General features: G+C 35.0%; 2 protein-coding genes across 2 annotated transcripts; one reads left to right on the top strand and one right to left on the bottom strand.

The window, feature by feature from the left end:
• The first annotated feature begins 381 nt into the window (after positions 1-381).
• LOC145011435 (uncharacterized) lies at positions 382-3,524 on the top strand. The gene is made up of 8 exons (XM_078970156.1): positions 382-1,348; positions 1,443-1,519; positions 1,610-1,778; positions 1,886-1,974; positions 2,059-2,223; positions 2,321-2,398; positions 2,830-2,933; positions 3,166-3,524. Exons 1-8 carry the CDS (start codon positions 856-858, stop codon positions 3,269-3,271), a joined length of 1,281 nt encoding a protein of 426 aa, XP_078826282.1. The 5' UTR covers positions 382-855; the 3' UTR covers positions 3,272-3,524.
• Positions 3,525-3,651: 127 nt separating this feature from the next.
• Positions 3,652-6,328, bottom strand: LOC145011988 (uncharacterized). The gene is made up of 6 exons (XM_078970750.1): positions 5,827-6,328; positions 5,084-5,263; positions 4,833-4,964; positions 4,490-4,642; positions 4,162-4,326; positions 3,652-4,092 (listed from the first exon to the last, which is right to left on the bottom strand). The coding sequence occupies exons 1-6, from the start codon at positions 6,115-6,117 to the stop codon at positions 3,802-3,804; spliced, it is 1,212 nt and encodes a 403-aa protein (XP_078826876.1). The 5' UTR covers positions 6,118-6,328; the 3' UTR covers positions 3,652-3,801.
• Positions 6,329-17,789: the final 11,461 nt, after the last annotated feature.

Raw genomic sequence — 17,789 nt, 5'->3', positions numbered from 1 at the left:
TTGACGCAAACAAACACCTCAACAGATGAATATTTCATTGACTTTATTTAGATTCCACAAAAATCCATAAAACAAAACGAATATTTGTAAATAATAAAACATATAACCTTCTTTAAATCAATTATCTACCATTTCCACACTTGCTTCTTCTTTTTTCACTATTTCCAACCTTTTTTTTCGTGTTGAACAAAGGTTTTCTAAAATATTTCCAAACATATATTTTTTGTATTAAAAATTCCACAAGTTTTCAAATATAATATTCCACAAATATTTACTTGTAGGATTTGGTCTAACAAAATCTCAAATGGTTTAATACATAAAATAAAAAAATAAAATAAACAAAAAAGAAGTTGGAAATGGCGCGCCCTATTGGTCAAAAGAACAGTACTTGTTCCAAAATTTCGCAACCACCACCTCCTACGATAACTATGTGAAGATTCACACTCAACACACACACACCTTCTCCTCTCTATCACCTCCGGCGAATTCTCCATCAGACACCCACTTCAGCTAATCTTCATTCTTCACTCTGCTATTTTCCCAATTTCAGACCACAATTTCTTTACTTCTTATCAGAAATAGCTTTCCCCAAATTCACTGCATCGTTTCTTTTGTTCTTGTGGATTACAGAACCAGTTGTGGATGCATAGTAACATGATATGATATGTGTGTTTGATGTCGTTTCTTGTTAATCTTCTTGACTTTTATTTTAATTTCTTGAAGGGTAGAGCGTTTGCCGTGCCCTCCAAGTTCGTTTACCATTCTAGTCAAAATTAGGGTTTTGTTATTGTTTATTTTCTGTTCTTTGTGATACTTTTGGTGTTTATATTCTGTTTTGGTAATCGGAAGCTAGAAATGGAACCTCCTTCTGCAAGTAATTTATCTTCAAGTAGCAGTAGAAGTGGTTTAAGGTTCCGATTACGCGAAATCATTCGGGCGCCACTGTTGTCCTTTTTGGAGCAATCGGGAGTTTTCCACAACCAATCACGACCAGTTTCTACTTCTGATCTCGAGATGCAGCATGATAATGTAAATGATGATGAGTCCGGTGGAGGAGAGGAAGTTTCTATTAGGATTATGGGTGCCGTGGAGGAAGAGTTGCCGCCTAATGTGGTGACGGATGGTGGCGGAGCGGTTGGTAATAGTCAAGAACAAATAGGTAACTTTAGTGAGAGAGGAGTAGAGGAGTTAAGAAATGGAGTTGGTGGTAATGGAGTTGATGAGCAGACACCTGCAACTTCTTCAAATAACAATCGATATGATATTCAAAATGTCGCACAATGGATTGAGCAGATTCTTCCTTTCTCTTTGCTTCTCCTGGTTGTTTTAATTCGCCAACATTTACAAGGTAATCATTTTACTTTTCCCTAAAGTTTCTTGACAATTTTAGGTGTTCATCGATCCCATATGAATATGCTTCCATTTGTATTTGGCTCTTTTAGGTTTTTTCGGGACAATTTGGATATCTGCAGTTCTATTCAAATCAAATGACATTTTACAAAAGCAAACTGCTTTGAAGGTATAATTGAAATTCCGTTAAGTCTTCTCTTCCATGAATGATAGTTTCTGAATTCTTACTAACCCCTTAAACGTCAATGAATTTTTTCAGGGAGAGAGGAAGTTTTTTGTTCTTATCAGCATCACTGTGGTCTTTATTCTCCATGTAGTTTTTGTTTACTGGTGGTATCAAAACGATGATCTTATGTATCCATTGATTTTGCTTCCTCCAAAATCTGTCCCACCATTTTGGCATGCTTTGTTTATCATCTTGGTTAATGGTATGTTCTTTTCATTATAATGATTAAACACAGAAAATCACAACATATTATACTAATAGTTCAGTGGCTAAATCGATAATAATGATGAAAACATTTGTTCACCTCAGATTCAATGGCGAGACAGGCAGCTATGGTCTTCAAGTGTATACTTTTAATGTACTACAAGAACACAGGAGGTCATAATTATAGGAAACAGGTAACCAATATGTGTCAATTACCTTTTTGCCCTTGATGTTTTTTCGAGTCTTTTCTTATTTGACTCAAGGGTATATATTTGTAGGGTCAAATGTTAACTCTGGTTGAGTACACGTTGCTTCTATATCGTACTTTGTTGCCTACCCCTGTATGGTATCGATTCTTTTTGAACAAAGAATATGGAAGTATCTTTTCATCTGTTACAGCTGGATTATACTTAACTTTCAAGCTTACATCTGTCATACAGAAGGTATAAAATTTGTTGCCTATTTTGAAAAGAAGATAACTGATTTCATATTGGATATTTAAAATTTAAGTTGGAGACTTTTTTTTTTGTGTGTGTATAGATACGATTGGTGTTGGCTGCATTAAGGGTGTTGTCTCGTAAAGAGGTGCATTATGGTTCATCTGCATCTACTGAGCAGGTTAGCAGGAGCTTTTTGTACAAATATTTTGGTAATGAATTTAGGAATGGAATCTGTGAAAGGAATTGAAGTATGAAGGAATTGGAATACGACAGAATCATAATCTGTCATGTATTTGATTGGCAGGAAATGGAAATATGGAAATCAATGATAAAAGTAAAAAACGAAAAAAAAAAAAAAAAATGTTTTTTTTGTAAGTTTATGTGATTGAAAAAAAAAATGGGAAACATTGAAATCCATCAAATATGGAATTTGAAGGATTTCGATGGAATTGAATTCCGTCCATTTGGCAACACGCCATGGACTGGAATCTCGAATTCCAATATTGGAAAAATCCATGAACGAGACACACTCTTAAATTTCTAATAGACGCAATATTTTATAACACACTTTTGAAATCAGACAATATGACTAAATTGCCCTCCATTCAGGTGAGTGCTGCTGGAGATCTTTGTGCCATTTGTCAGGAAAAACTGCACTCCCCAATTGTGTTACGATGTAAACATATATTTTGTGAAGAATGCGTATCAGAATGGTGAGCTTTTTTTTTGTTGGTTTGATTTAGAATAATCATAGTTCATAAACAACATAATCGTTCAGTTGGGTTAAATGGTTAAAGTATGTATTTTGTACTATTTGAAAACCATTTTTTTTTTTTTTAAAAACGGTTAAAAAAAATGGTAAGTGGGGGATAAATTGACAAAACTGTAAAAGTAGAGGTACTTGTTCTGTAATATTTGAATCTTAAGTGGTTTGATTTTTTACAGGTTTGAGCGGGAGAGGACATGCCCATTATGTAGAGCCCTTGTGAAACCAGCAGACATAAAATCGTATAGTGATGGATCAACAAGCCTATTTTTCCAGTTTTTTTGATATTTATCATTTAACAAGCAGTAGATAAAGTACATGTAGATCTTTACAGCTATATCAAGATATCTGCTAACTGTGGGACAATCGTATACCATATATCGACTCCATTACTTGTCCCATGAATCAAAAATGTGTATTTTTTGTGAAAAAGGTAAATGTAATGCACACATGGTATTGAAAATGTATGTAAGATTGTGTGTTATCACATATTATGTATTTTTTTTTTTTAAATAAATTAAAAAGCCATAATTCGCTAGATGAGTGCTTATTTTTATGATACATGTTTAAAAGGTGATCATATTATTCCTTTCTTGTCATTGTAGTTATCAACTATTTAAGATATATTAGAAATTATATAGCAGTTTTAGTATGCACTTTGGAAAGATGTAAGTAACTAAACTGATATATAAAATAATTACACATATAATAACATGACACATATGAAAGGAGTTGAAGTTTACATTGATGGCTAACCATTGAATACATGCACCAAAAAATACTTGCAAATCGAACAATTACATTACAATTACAATTCACAAAGGAGAATTGTTTTGTTGATCCTCAGGGTTTACAAGAAAAGGGTTGGTAGGTGTAACAATGACATGCTGATTTGTGTTCTGAGGACTTGAAGTGAATGGCATATTGTTGATAGGGTACACTTGTGAAACCTCTTCTTTAGTTTCATCAATGTACACCACATCTTGCATTGTCAATTGATGATATTCAACAATCTCCCTAAGAAACCGATTCTCCCTTGCATACACCGAGTTCTCCTGTGCCAACCGTGCTTTCTCCGCTAAAAGCGACTCAAGTTGGAGTCGAATCTGCCAAACAAATCATAAAAATCCATCACAATGCTAAAGGGTATTTTGGTCTTTTAACAAATGACATACCAAATCATCATCTTCAAGACGACCTCCTTCACCACCACTCTCTCTAAGACTTCTGTTTTCCTCTTCTAACTGACCACATCTCTCCTTTGCAAACGCAAGATCCGCCTTCACTGTTTTCAGCTCACGTAGTAAAACCTTTGCTTTTGCTGCCATTGCCATTGATACCTGAAATTCAACCAAAACCCATCTCATACATTCTTTCAATAATCAACTAAAATACAAGAAATAGCAATGTACTTTTATTTACTTATTATAATTTTATAATTTCTGCTATAATTTAGTGGATTTAGTTTTACTATAAATGAGTGAAGCACATCTGCCACCTTACGTCGCGAGAGGCTTTCAGTTGAATTTCTGTATCGGATTCCATCTTCCGAATTTGCTTTGGAGGTGGAATTTCTTCAGGCTTTTTCTTTATATGTAGTTTGCGTGTTTCTTGAATGATGTCAGCAGTTCGATTCTCCACCACTGTGATTCCTTCCTGTGAGAGTAGCATTAAAGTAAACAAATATGAAGTTAATGTTATTGACTTTTCAAAGGCTAGTCTGAGTCCTGTACATGTCAAACGGAGTACAACCTGTTCTATTTTGGAGTACAAGTGATGCTATGAAGTATGAACGACAGTTTATACAAAATTATTTAGTGTAAAAATAGAGAGAGATGAAGCTTACCTCAAGAGCATTACCAATGTAATTGAGAGATGATGTGATTGCATTTATCCCCTTTTGGAATGGAGGATTGCCTGCCTTTTGTTGATTATCTGGCAACTGATACTGACTTGAACCGATTTCTTTACTTCTAGCCTTCAAATAAGATTGATTTAGCATTTTAGCTATATTAATACTAAGAAAACAAAGAAATGTATACCCTGCTCCTTTCCCCAAAAGGGAAAAAGGAAACATCTTTCACAGCTAATTATTACCTGGCCTTTTGCTTCAATGTCAGACAGCTGTTGTCTTCTCCTTTCAGGAGTTTCATATTGCTGGGGAACATCATCATCATCCTCAATGATGGCCCTGGCTTTTCTAGCAAGAGCACCCCAAAAACCACGTTTGGTTTCATCTGAATTCTTTGTTGATGTGTAATCATATCTTGTTGAATCCTACAACCATATGAGTAACCATCTGCTAAGGGAACTACATGATTACTTAAGCAACAGATGTTCACATATAATCACAAGACAGCAATTTCTGCAACTTTCATGCTTCAATTTGTCTGACAATTCACCATTTTCATTGGTCTATGCTCACGTTTTTGAATCATGATGTGCATTGTGAAATATTCTACTAGTCATTATGTCAGATATAGTACTCTCTCCATTTCAACATTTCATGACTAACCTAAAAGTCTTCTAATGCACATAACAAAAAAAGTTATGGAACTTAAATATCGACATTCCATTTGCCTCAAGTGTGTACACAAATGCTAATGCGGGGAATAACTTCCTCTAAAGAAGTATAAACTCCATCATCAAATTGAGTAGCTCGTTTTTACCTTTTCAATAAGGAGGGAGCATCTCCGTGAACAATAACAATCAGATCAGAAGTAGAACAAAGCAATTAGCAACTACAACCAAAAAGCATACCGACTTTCCACATGTATATCGAAAAAATGAACAAAGACGAGACGCAAGAAATACAGACATAAATTGTACAAAGAGAGTACCTTAGCGGAAGATGAGTAAGCAGATCGAACAGGATTGGACTTCGCTTGCCTTGGTGAAATAGCGGATTGACCGTAAGCCGAAGAGAGCGAAGATTCACGGTGAGCAGATGATGCTCTTATGGCTTTGGCAGCGAGAGACTCTGTAGCCATCGTGGGAGTGGAAGAGGATGATGAGCTGTCTCCCGGTGGAGATAAAGGATCATTAGGCCTATTTGAGTTAGGGTTAGGGATTGCAATTTCTTCCCTCAACGTTGAATCCTTGACAAACCCTGGCCTTCTTCTATACGCCATAATAATCAGAAGTGAGTTCTGAAGTATTTCACCTCCACCACCGCTACCACCGCCGCTGTGGAGATAGAGACGCCGGTGAAATGAAATGGATCCGAAACTCCTTTCAGTCAACACATGTAGTCCCACTGTCAGTTGCTTGTCAGTATCTCTATTCCATCCGGGATCCAGGGGTCGGTATTGGGTTTTCCGACAGGCCTCATTTTCATATCGGGCTTTGTATTAATGGGCCTTTCATTATAAAACAGTTAAAGAGTATAAGCATTGAGTTGCTGCATTTTCACATGCTTGAATAAAGAAAATAATGGAATGAATAAGGATAAAACTGTATCATTCATTGTATTCTATTGATATATTTAGGTGGTTTGAAGGGATCAATTAAATATGTCGTTTGTTATGTTAATTAGAAAATTTTAATAAAATAAAATTAATTAAAAAAAATGAAAAAATAGATTTTTTTTTTTTGTAAAAGTAAAGTTTGATAAATTGTATAGAAAAAATTTATCATAAATATCCTCTTTTCCAAAAATAACTAGAAATTTTCTCAAAAACATTTGCGAAAATCGATGTTGCCTGGGATATTACTATTAAAAAATTTAATATCAATTTTTTTTAATAATCAATAAATATAAATTAATACATCTTAGTTATCATCGTACAACGAATGAGAATGCAAACGAGCAACAAGTTGCATCGATAAGTCTTTTTGTATGATAAAACTAATTTTTTTGAAAACTACATCCATAGGTCTAAGGGATATAACATTGTTATGCATGATCCGTTGTATTCTATTAAGAAGCTCAACCGCATTCGACGCAAGGAAACCAAACATATCAAATGTAAAAGGTATGGACACGTGTTAATTTTCACCCACGATTTCTCATGTTTGGTAAACTTGCATGTAACATCTTTTAATGTAGTTGTCCCGCCATGAAACCCCCGACCCTCAAGCCTATGAGAAGTGATACCCATGTAAGGTCCACACATGTGTGTTTCCCTCCAACCCATCCAAAAATCAAAACGTCAGCCGGTCTAAGGGTTGACATTCCTTCTGTCGGGTTAGTCAGGAAAATCATAGGAGCCTCTTTCTTGACGGAAACTCTGGCACGCTTAAATATATCGACCAAACATCACTAACCATATCATGCCTGTATTAGAACCCCAAAAGTTCTTTGCAATGAACTGCATGCTCTCAAAAAGAGACCAAACATGTCTTGCGACGCACCCTACATATCTCGTCGGCTGAGAGTATTGGAATCATGAGTTGATATTTGAGGATAGTACCATGGTCCATAGGAGACATATGTTGGCCAAGCCCGTCTATAGGGATAACTAGAAGAAAATCTTGAGCATGTGGTACACGCAAACACTGAAAAATTGCTTTCCATCGAATCGTCATGTTGAAATGCACTTCCATATCTTGGACAATTTTACTAAAAAGAACACTCGCCAGTGTATTCTAGGATTGGGGGGATGTCCTTAGTAGTAAAACTGCTAATGTCAATGTCTAGAAGATTGTTACGAAGAGAAGCTAAGGCACAATCATAATCAAAATCCTTACCATAAATGTCGATATCCCGTATGATACGGTCTTGTAATACCCAAGATTGGGCCCTTGAGGTAACAAAAACATATGAGGTAACTTCTACTGTCGAGTATGAACCCAAACCACCAAACTAAATGGGTAGGGAAGCAAGTCGCCATTGTATGTCGCCAAAGAAAGGGCCACCACAAACCACAATGTCCTTAATCGCCTCACACAGCCCATTATCAAAGAACAACTTTGCCTCCTCCACGTGAACGAGTTGGCACATCCTCAGCCCAAAGAAAAGTTTAGCAATACCCATACAAGACCGAAGTAGAAAGATTTCACTCCGCGGGTCAGGCAATTGTGGAAGAAGGCGCATCAAATTCACAACGTTTTCAGCTCTCTTTATGACTAAGTTGCTAATGAAACTAGCATCTCTACTAATAGCTCCCTCAAGAATTTTGACCCCCAATGGTGGCCTTCCTATACCAACTGGGAATAGCCCCTCACGTAGCTTCCTACCATCACACGAGAGCCAAAAGAAGCTCAGTTTTCTTGATATTCAACCGAAGGCCCAATTTCGGGCCAATAACCTTAATAATGTCTAACGCTTTGGCCACCTCCTCAAAATATCCAATAAGTGTGCCATCATCAAGGTACCATGAATGGAGAAGAAGCTTGTAATTGTCTCTAATATTATGCAAGAGGGGTGTGTAACGCCCGCAGATTCGGATTATTCAATTTAGAGACAATAAGCATCAAAAATGACTTTTTAATAGAAGATTATTTAGAATAAATAATCTTAACCAAGTTATAGTATATTTCACAAGGGTTTTGTACATATAAAGAACGCCAAAATTCGAGTTATATCAAAGAAGTTATGATATGTCGATGTTTTACGATAAAACTAGCACGACACCGGGAATCGTAAAAAGTGATTTTTTTGATAAACTAGTTTTTATCCTTAGAGATATAAATGAAAGTTTTAGTATACGTTAAATCAAGAGCATACATAAAAAAAACACCCAAATCTGACTTCGTATGAGGAAGTTATGATTTTTCTAAGATTTGACATTGTAGTGCTCAACCTGGAATTCAAATTTTAGATCGATCGACTTTTGGCCAACGCAACCTAAATGAAAATTGAAGATCTCATTAATAAGAGATCAACGATAAAAAGATAGATGAAAATGGAGTCCATATGTAGAAGTTATGAATTCTACATGGTCATTTAACAATGTAATCTTCTCATACTGTGAAATTTAAAATCGGCCGAGAATTAGCCAACGGAGTCAAAAGGATAGTTTCAGATCTTGTCAATACCTACACGTGGATATAAAAATGTCTAAAATGGAGCTCGTATGTGAAAGTTACGAGGTTTAGAAGTTGAGAGTATGTTGCTGCGAAGGGGGTGACGTGGTGCGATCCAAGTCATTGCTTTCTCCCCAAGTCTTGCCACCAGATGGTGACATGTGCCACCTAACTCAACAAGTTGGAGGCCCAAATCAACGAGTTCATCTATATTTCATCCTATAAATACCATGCGAGAGTGCCTTCATTGTTCCCACCAAAATCTACTTCTCTCTCTCTCTCTCTCTCTCTATATATATATATATATATATATATATATATATATATATATATATATATATATACACACACACACACACACACACACTATCTAAACCCCCAAAAACCCTCCTAAAGCCCTAGTAGCCTTAAGACACTAGAGGAAAGCCCCGGAGTGCCCAAAGGCTCTAAGAATAAGAGATTTCAGCTCAGAAACTCTACTTCAGCGAAGCCAGGTTTTGAGAAAAACTCGTTATAAGTGAGTTATGTTTACCCTAATTTAAGTATAACTTATATTTAAGTTCATTATCATTATTATGAACTTATAAACAAGATTTATCAGTGATTCCAAGTCATTATACTAATTGATCTACTTATGGGGATGATGTATATGATGTGATTTAGTGAGGTGTTTAAAGTGGAATTTCCAAACATTATACTTCGTATACCAAATGAACCCTACCTCAGATATTATCCTACCTGGTTGTTCCTTACTTGATAGATCATTAAAGTAGACTTTGAGTTAATGATGAATCTAGACTAATAATTAGTCGCAATAAAGATTAGACTAAAACCTAGCGATAATAATTCTAGGTTTCGTCGAAGGAAAGTAGAATCGTTAAAAGCGAAGCGCTGCTCGAGTTTGGAATTTAAGAAGTGAGTGCATAGTTACATTCATCTTACACATAGATATGAAGTATTTTATATAAATTACGTGCTATGTGTGCATATAACATGTATACTTGTTATCTATGCTAGATGAACGATTTTATACACGTTTTAAATAATTTAAACTGTATATGAATTTTATATCTACAAATATGTTGGGTAAAGTATGGGTAGATGAATGATGAGAGATGAAAGATGATATGAGTGAACATTGATAGCTATAAACTTAGTGTCTAATAAATAACATCGGCATCTATGGACTTAGTGCCTATTGGACAAACGATGGTAGCTATGGACTTAGTACCCGTTAGATAAATGTTGGTAGCTATGGACTTAGTACCTATTAGATAAACATTGGTAGCTATGGATTTAGTACCTGATGTATAGACTTTAGAAACTATGGAATTAGTGCTTTACAAACGGGCATTAGCAGTTATGGACTTAGTGTCGTATAAACCCTAGAAGCAATGGACTTCAGATTGAACGAATGTAGGATAAATGATTCTTAGGGTAGACCCTTAAGAATAAATAATATATTAGGAATGGGTAATTGGGTTAATTTTTTGATGATTAAACATAATAATTATATTATTGTGGGTTGAAAACCCTATGTACTCACCATGTTTCCCAACCTGACCCACTCAGTTTATTTGTATCACACGTGTCAATATGAAGTTACATTACACTGAGAGATTAAAAAGATGTAAATTACTAGTGATAATGAATGTAAGTTTTGTTTATGCTTATGTTTCTGTATTGATGATGATATCCTAATGTCTTAAAAATGAATACAATACATTTCTTTAAAAATGCTTGATAACATATTTATCATGTTTTTTTGGGAACAAATTCCACAAAACTTTTCTTTAAAAGGTTACTCTGATTTTTAAAATAAAGCATAAACAAATCGGTATTTTCTGGTCATGAAAATGGGGATGTCACAGGGTGTAACACAAGGGCAAAGAGAAGTGGTCCCAATGGGTCTCCTTGTTGAACTCCAGTAGTAGACCAAATGTGCGTGTCTCCTAGATACAACCGTGCTGCTTGACCATAAAGGAATTCTACCTACAAGGATATAGAAGGGCACCTCAATCTGACCTCATGAAGTAATGCGGATTTGTCAACAAGGTTAAAGACATTGGAGAATTCCATGGCAAGCATGTTAAGAGACCCATCATTGTAGCGCTCACTCAACACCATGTTGGCGCTATGTAATACGACTTCAGCGCCACCTGACACCCCGACCCCGAACTGAAAAGCATTGAGATACTTAGTCATTTCTTTACCAACACCTTTCATAGCCAGCTTGGAAACCAAACATCTCCATGTAGTGCCGACGGTAATGGGTTGTATTCTCTTGTCAGGTTTTAAGTGCGGTGTAAGAGGAGTAGATACGACAAATTCTTCCAAACATGAAGGGCATCTTCCCCTAGCCATATATTAACCACACATGTAATAGGAAGCGGGAGGTCTTTGGCTATAAATTAACCTTCTCCACAAAGAGCATCTAAAATGTGTTCAGCTCTCAACCTATCTCTCCCACACGAGGTTCCTTTAGGGAATAATTTAATTCCTCAAGGACATTTTTAGTATCTACTATAAGGGAAGGTATTGAACATATGGTACTCGACATGGATGGTGGTGGCTTGTGTGGATGCTTATCCTCCAATGCTTTCTTGGTAGCATCCTCGTATGGAGCAACCCTTGAGGAACATAATACTTTCACTACTGCTGTGAAATGCTCATCTGCAACCTTATAGAGACATTGCCTGATGTTGGTGCTGCCCTGTGTTCTATCCTACCGTATGTACTCTTCTTTTTTGTCATGTTGCTCCAGCCTTGCATTGTCAACCAAGTGTTTAACAAGCTTGGCCATACCGTCTTCTGTACCCCAAGTAACTAATGTGCTTAGGATGCTACGATGTTGCAAGGACTTCTTGTTCCCAGACTTACTTTCTTGCTTATTCTTAGGCCTGAACACTTGAAGAGTACATCTAGGAAGAATTAACAATGTAACCCACGCTTCAACAGATCCAGGATGAGCAGCCACCTTGGAAAGGTTGCTTTCAAAGACTAAGAGAAAGCCATATGACAGTTATGAGGGACGCTTTTGACTGTGGTGATAGGTAGCTTAAACACAAGATCAAGGAGTCGGGGATCCAACACCAACCCCTCATTGAGGTCGGCCTCCGGTTCATTGGGTGGCGGCTTTTGAATACCAACAATATGTCTGCTCATGTCATCAACCTCGCCATTAAATTTAACAAAACCATCTGAGTGGCATCACAAGCAGCTTAAGGCATGTAGACTCTTACAATCTCCACATATCCCTTAACCAAACTCCTTCAATGTTGTTTCCACTGACATAAACAGTCCAATGTCTAAAGAAATAGTCTCTCGTAACACAACTCTATGCTAATCTGTACGTAGGTGCAAGCTCTTGATATGAGAAATCATACAAGAGATCCCCTTACTGCCAACTTCATCGTTTGGGCAACAATGAAACCCCCAAAAAGGACACATCCAAGTTTTGCTCGCATATGTATGAGAAGATGTCATAAAGACACAAACAAATCTTATTAAAGCCTCAAGGGGAGGCTCAAAATGAGAAACAGAAATTCAAAGTAAAATGTGACATTCCAACAAAAGATTGGAGCGAACAATGAAAAACCACACAGGGAAGAGACTCTACATCTTCTTGAGTTCTAAAATTGTTGCAACACTTGAAAAACTCATTTAGACATTTTACTGAACACCTGGTGGGCTGAAAAACAAGTGTTTAATTTGCACCACTAAAGATTGAGAATTTAACCCATGTATAATCTTCAAGCTTGATGATTAATAAGGAAGAATTTCGAGTTTAAGATTAGACAATTCAGGTAGAAAAATGAGTATCATAAGTCCTAAAAGGCCATCCGCTTGGGATTTGAAAATTAAAAAAAAAAAAAACAACATCGATTTTTCATTGTTTGATACCAATGATCTTTCTGTGAAGGTTTGATACACACGCTTCTGGAAAATATTTCTCAAAAACAACCTTACGAGCATGTTCCATGTGGTTATGGAGCCTGATGGAAGATCATACAACCCTTCTTTTGTTGAGTCTTGCACTAAAAAGGGAGTGCCCTTAACTTTATCTGATCTTCTGTGATGGCATATGGCTTCATTCCGGAACAAATCAAAAGAAATTCCTTGAGGAATTTATGTGGGTCTTCATTTTATAATCCTTTGAAAGTATGAACGAGGTGAATCAACCCATTTTAAAGCTCAATGTTTTGGGCTTCAGGAAAGGTGATGCAGAGAGGTTGTTGGGTAACCTCTTAGATGGCCCACTCTCTAAGAGTATTCTCTTCGTTTCCTGTGTTCCCTATGGTTGATTTTTCAGATTTGGTTTAGAACAGTTTGTGGTTTCAAATTTTTTATAAGATGGTGGAGAATATTATTTAAATGGGTTGTGAGAAGGTGAAGATGGTGGTACTTTCTGGAAGGATCATATAGTAATTTGTAGTTCATTCCACAAGGGACTACCTTGTGGTGTGGTGATCTCTAGTGGTAGGGGGATGATGGATTTTAGGAACCCATTTTTTCTTTTAAAGTTTTGTTTGCTTCTTCAGCTTCCTTGTGGTTTTCTCAATTATTGAATCGAAGACTAGAGGTGTACCTATACGAAACGATCTAGGCATACAAACTATTAGTAGTATCGTTTCCTAGCAATGGTGCCAATTTGCATGCCTTAAGTAAATAAAATTCCAATGCTCAAATGCACGAAGGGATACCACGGGGAAGCAGTGTCAAATCTATAGGGACACAAACTAAAAGTTAATGCCTCTTTGCATAAGGCACATACTAGTTAAAAACAAAAAAATAGTAAAAAGGGGGGGTTTATTGTAAAATTATTAACTAAAATTGCATTGAAATAAAATAAAGAAAATTCAATAATAAAAAGTGAATTCAGTTTTGCTGCAACTTTCCTACTCATGCAATCAACATTGACACGATTATTTAAAAGGTGTTCTATCTAAGTTGGTTATGAAAACTACTAACAAGTTCTAGTGAGCTTTCTTTTACCTAGTTAATTAACCAAAAAAACTCTTCAGTCAACCCTAACTTTTTACTAATTCAATTAAACAAGCTCTTAATAAAATCAGAATAGTGGCCTTAAGATTTGTGTAAAATTCTCATCAATGTTCAATACTTTTCACAAGCTCGGAAGCGTACAAATATGAAATTTTAGTTTATATAAGAGTTAAATCCCAACATGGAACCAATATGATATTTGTTATTACTAATTGATTAGAACAATTACAAATTCCACTAACTGATTAAATAGACTAATTTACTCCTAATTTAGGTGATCAATTCCACTAACTGATTAAATAGACTGATTTACTCCTAATTTAGGTGATCAGGCTAAAAATAATCAAAATAAAAAATTCATTAAGCACAAAACTAAAATTACTAGATAGAATCACAAATCAAAACCAGATTACATGATAGTTACTAATCTATGCAGAAGTGAAATCTAGGGTTTTGCCAGAGATGGCTAAAATCTAATCAAAACTAATATAAAAGACATTAAACTACTAAATCTTACTAAACTAAATGATTGAGATGATCCATAGCCTTCAAATCTTTAGAAATTGATGAAAACAGAGAGAAATCGCCTAAAAATTTGTCTGAAAAAGGGTTCAAAATGATCAGAGAGGCAATATTTATATGCAAGCCAATAACATCCACAATAGAAATCAAGAAAACATAATCGTGTTTATTTGAAAAACAAGATCATGGGTTTCCTTATAATGCTCTGAAATCCAGTTTAATGAAGTACGCTGCTATTTCTAATACTTTTTTCAAATCATGAGCCTGTTTATGGGCAAAACACGATCGTGTGTATGCTTTGAGGTCTTGAAACTTGATTTCTGGTTTGGAAAAGTTGTGTAGGAGAAGAAAGATCATATGGTGAAAACTCAAATTAATTAAATCATAATTGGAATTTATGAAGTGCGTAACTAATTTAAGTATTTAACAAACTCAAATTAATTAAATCATAATATGCAATAACTACAAGTTGGAAGTATTGTCCACAAATCATAATTCGAATTATGAATAAAAAATATAAGATCCAAGGATTGTCTAATTCTACATTCACATATTATGAAACCCTATTTCATTTATTTGAAATATAAATTTGATTTTCTATAAAAATGAAATCATTAACTTACCATTTTTATGAGTTAGTTGAATTAAACAAACATTTTCATCAACCAAATTTATATGACAAAATGACCTTTGAACTTTGTAAAATGCACTAAGAATATTTATAAAAACTAAAGATGGTTTTCGTGTATATATATATATATATATATATATATATATATATATATATATATATATATATATATATATATATATATATATCTTTCTCTAGAAATTATCCCTATTTTCTGACATTAAACGTACATAATTTATAGTGTTCTTGGGTGTTCTTTAATATCAAAATCAAAGTCTATGTAAATACCTCACTCTCTCCCTTATTCTTTACAATTTGATACTAGTTTCGACTTGTTTTCTCTCCATTTTTGGATTATATGCCCCTCCCATGACTAGAATCTTTCCTTTTATCTTAATGTTGGTATATTTTCACCATTAGGTGTTGTATGTGTTAAAAATTATGAAAATACATGATCAAACATATGTTAAGATCTTGATTTAAGCCATGCATGCGCATATAACTTCAAAAACTGGCTTCTACTTCTTCGTCTTTATAAACTTGTTTTCTTATGGTTAAAATGGTTTTTAGAAAACCATGGATGTGTTTTAGCACCATGCATGTGGAAAAACATTGTTTAGGACAAAAATATGTTCTCAAATTAAGAACATAAAACTCATTTTAAGAGTTCATGAAGAATAAGATTTTATACTCAGGGGAATACCTAGAACTTTTTTAATGCAGGGAAAGCACAAAACATAAAATAAATATTATATTTCAGGGGGTAGCTTTCCGCACCGACCCTAGATATGCCCTTGTTTGTACTTAGATGCATGGATATATATATATATATATATATATATATATATATATATATATATATATATATCGACTTGATCTCTGGAAACATGACCATATCATGAATGGGTCATTATTTCATTAAAATATTTCTCACAGTAATGATTAAAGCTTACTTTTCCAACCCTTTAGCATACATGCAATCTTCCAGATTTCTTCACTTGACTTTGAACTTCCATATCTCACTCATTTCTTAACCAAAAGTTGAGATCATTTTTCTGAGATATAGCATTTTGAGTTAACGTTCGAACCCAAGTGGTCTCACAAAAAGATATTAAGATTTCGACCTTCAAATTTTTTACAAAACTGTTGCTGGAACATCACTTCTTTTATGAGTTCTAGTTTTGTGTTGCATTTTCAAGAGAGTTAATCATCACTAAAAATTCTTAAAAATTTATTTTGAACTCCTAACATGTTAAAATCGGAGACCCCTAAATATGATGGGTTAACATATTTTTAAGTGTTGTTACAAAATCTCAAACTTTCAACTCAATTTTCTAGTTTAAACACTAATAAGCTCTTATTATTATATATCATGGGATGTGAATATTCATTAGGCACCAAATAAAATACAATTTGTTTTCAAAGATCTTATGATATAACCAAGTTTTTTTTATAAAGTTTCAAGTGCTAAAACTGTTTTCTTCTTATTATGTTTCTATAAAAATGGGTATTGTAGAACCATAAACTTCAAATAAATACTTCATGTGGTCAATAACTTTTGGGAAAATTCCTAGATGATCTATATTGAGAATAAACACTCCATGTAAGATAAAAATTTGTTTTGACATTGTTTAGTAATCATTTCGATTTTTGAGAGGTAAGCATGGGTAATTTATAAAACATGAAGTCAAAAATCAATTGGGGAGGAAGATCAAGATGCTCAAATATGATAGAGGTGGTGAGTATCTTAGTATCGAGTTCCACGACTATCTTGAGGAATGTAGAATTATTTCACAATTGACACCTCCTAGGACACCACCACTTAATGGTGTGGCTGAGAGGCGTAATTGAACCTTGTTGGACATGGTTCATTCAAGAATCATGTGATGAAGGAACTTGTAACACTAGCACTCAACCTGAGGAAGAAATTCATGTTGAACCTATTGACGAGTCATTACCTCTTAGGCATTCCACTCGAGTTAGAATGACCCCTAAGTTTTATGGTTTCCATATAACTATAGATGGTGATACATTTATCAGTGACAGTACACTGGTAAATTTGGATGAGCCTTCTAACTACAAGGAAGCTATAGTGGGCCATGAGTCTGCTAAGTGGAAACAGGCAATGGATAGCGAGATTAAGTCCATGTGTGACAATTAGGTTTGGAACTTGGTTGGAAAGGTACACACGTTCAAGGAACGACTGGTTGTGAAGGGTTTTACTCAAACCCTAGGGGTTGAATATGATAAGACCTTCTCACTGGTGGCTAAGATCAAATATGTTAGGGTAATGCTAGCCATAGTTGCGTTTCATGATTATGAAATATGGTAAATGGATGTTAAAACCGCTTTCCTTAATGAAAAGTTGGCTAAGGATGTTTACATGAGTTAGCTAGAGGGTTTTGTGGATGCTAAATACCCCAATATAGTGTGTAAGCTTGAGAAGTCAATCTATGGATTGAAACAAGCTTCTCGCAGATAGAATCTTTGCTTTGATGAGAAACTCAAATAACTTTGTTTCCCTAGAAGTGAAGATGAATCTTGTGTATATGTCAAATCTAGTGGGAGTATAGTAACCTTCCTGGTATTGTATGTTGATGACTAACTACTTATAGGAAACGACATTCCAACCTTGCAGTATGGTAAGTCCTGGCTTGGAAAGTGTTTCGCTATGAAGGA

This window comes from Lactuca saligna, chromosome 8 (genome assembly GCF_052625555.1).
Source record: "Lactuca saligna cultivar CGN05327 chromosome 8, ASM5262555v1, whole genome shotgun sequence".
Classification (NCBI taxonomy): domain Eukaryota; kingdom Viridiplantae; phylum Streptophyta; class Magnoliopsida; order Asterales; family Asteraceae; genus Lactuca; species Lactuca saligna.
This window is presented reverse-complemented; position numbering and strand designations above follow the sequence as displayed.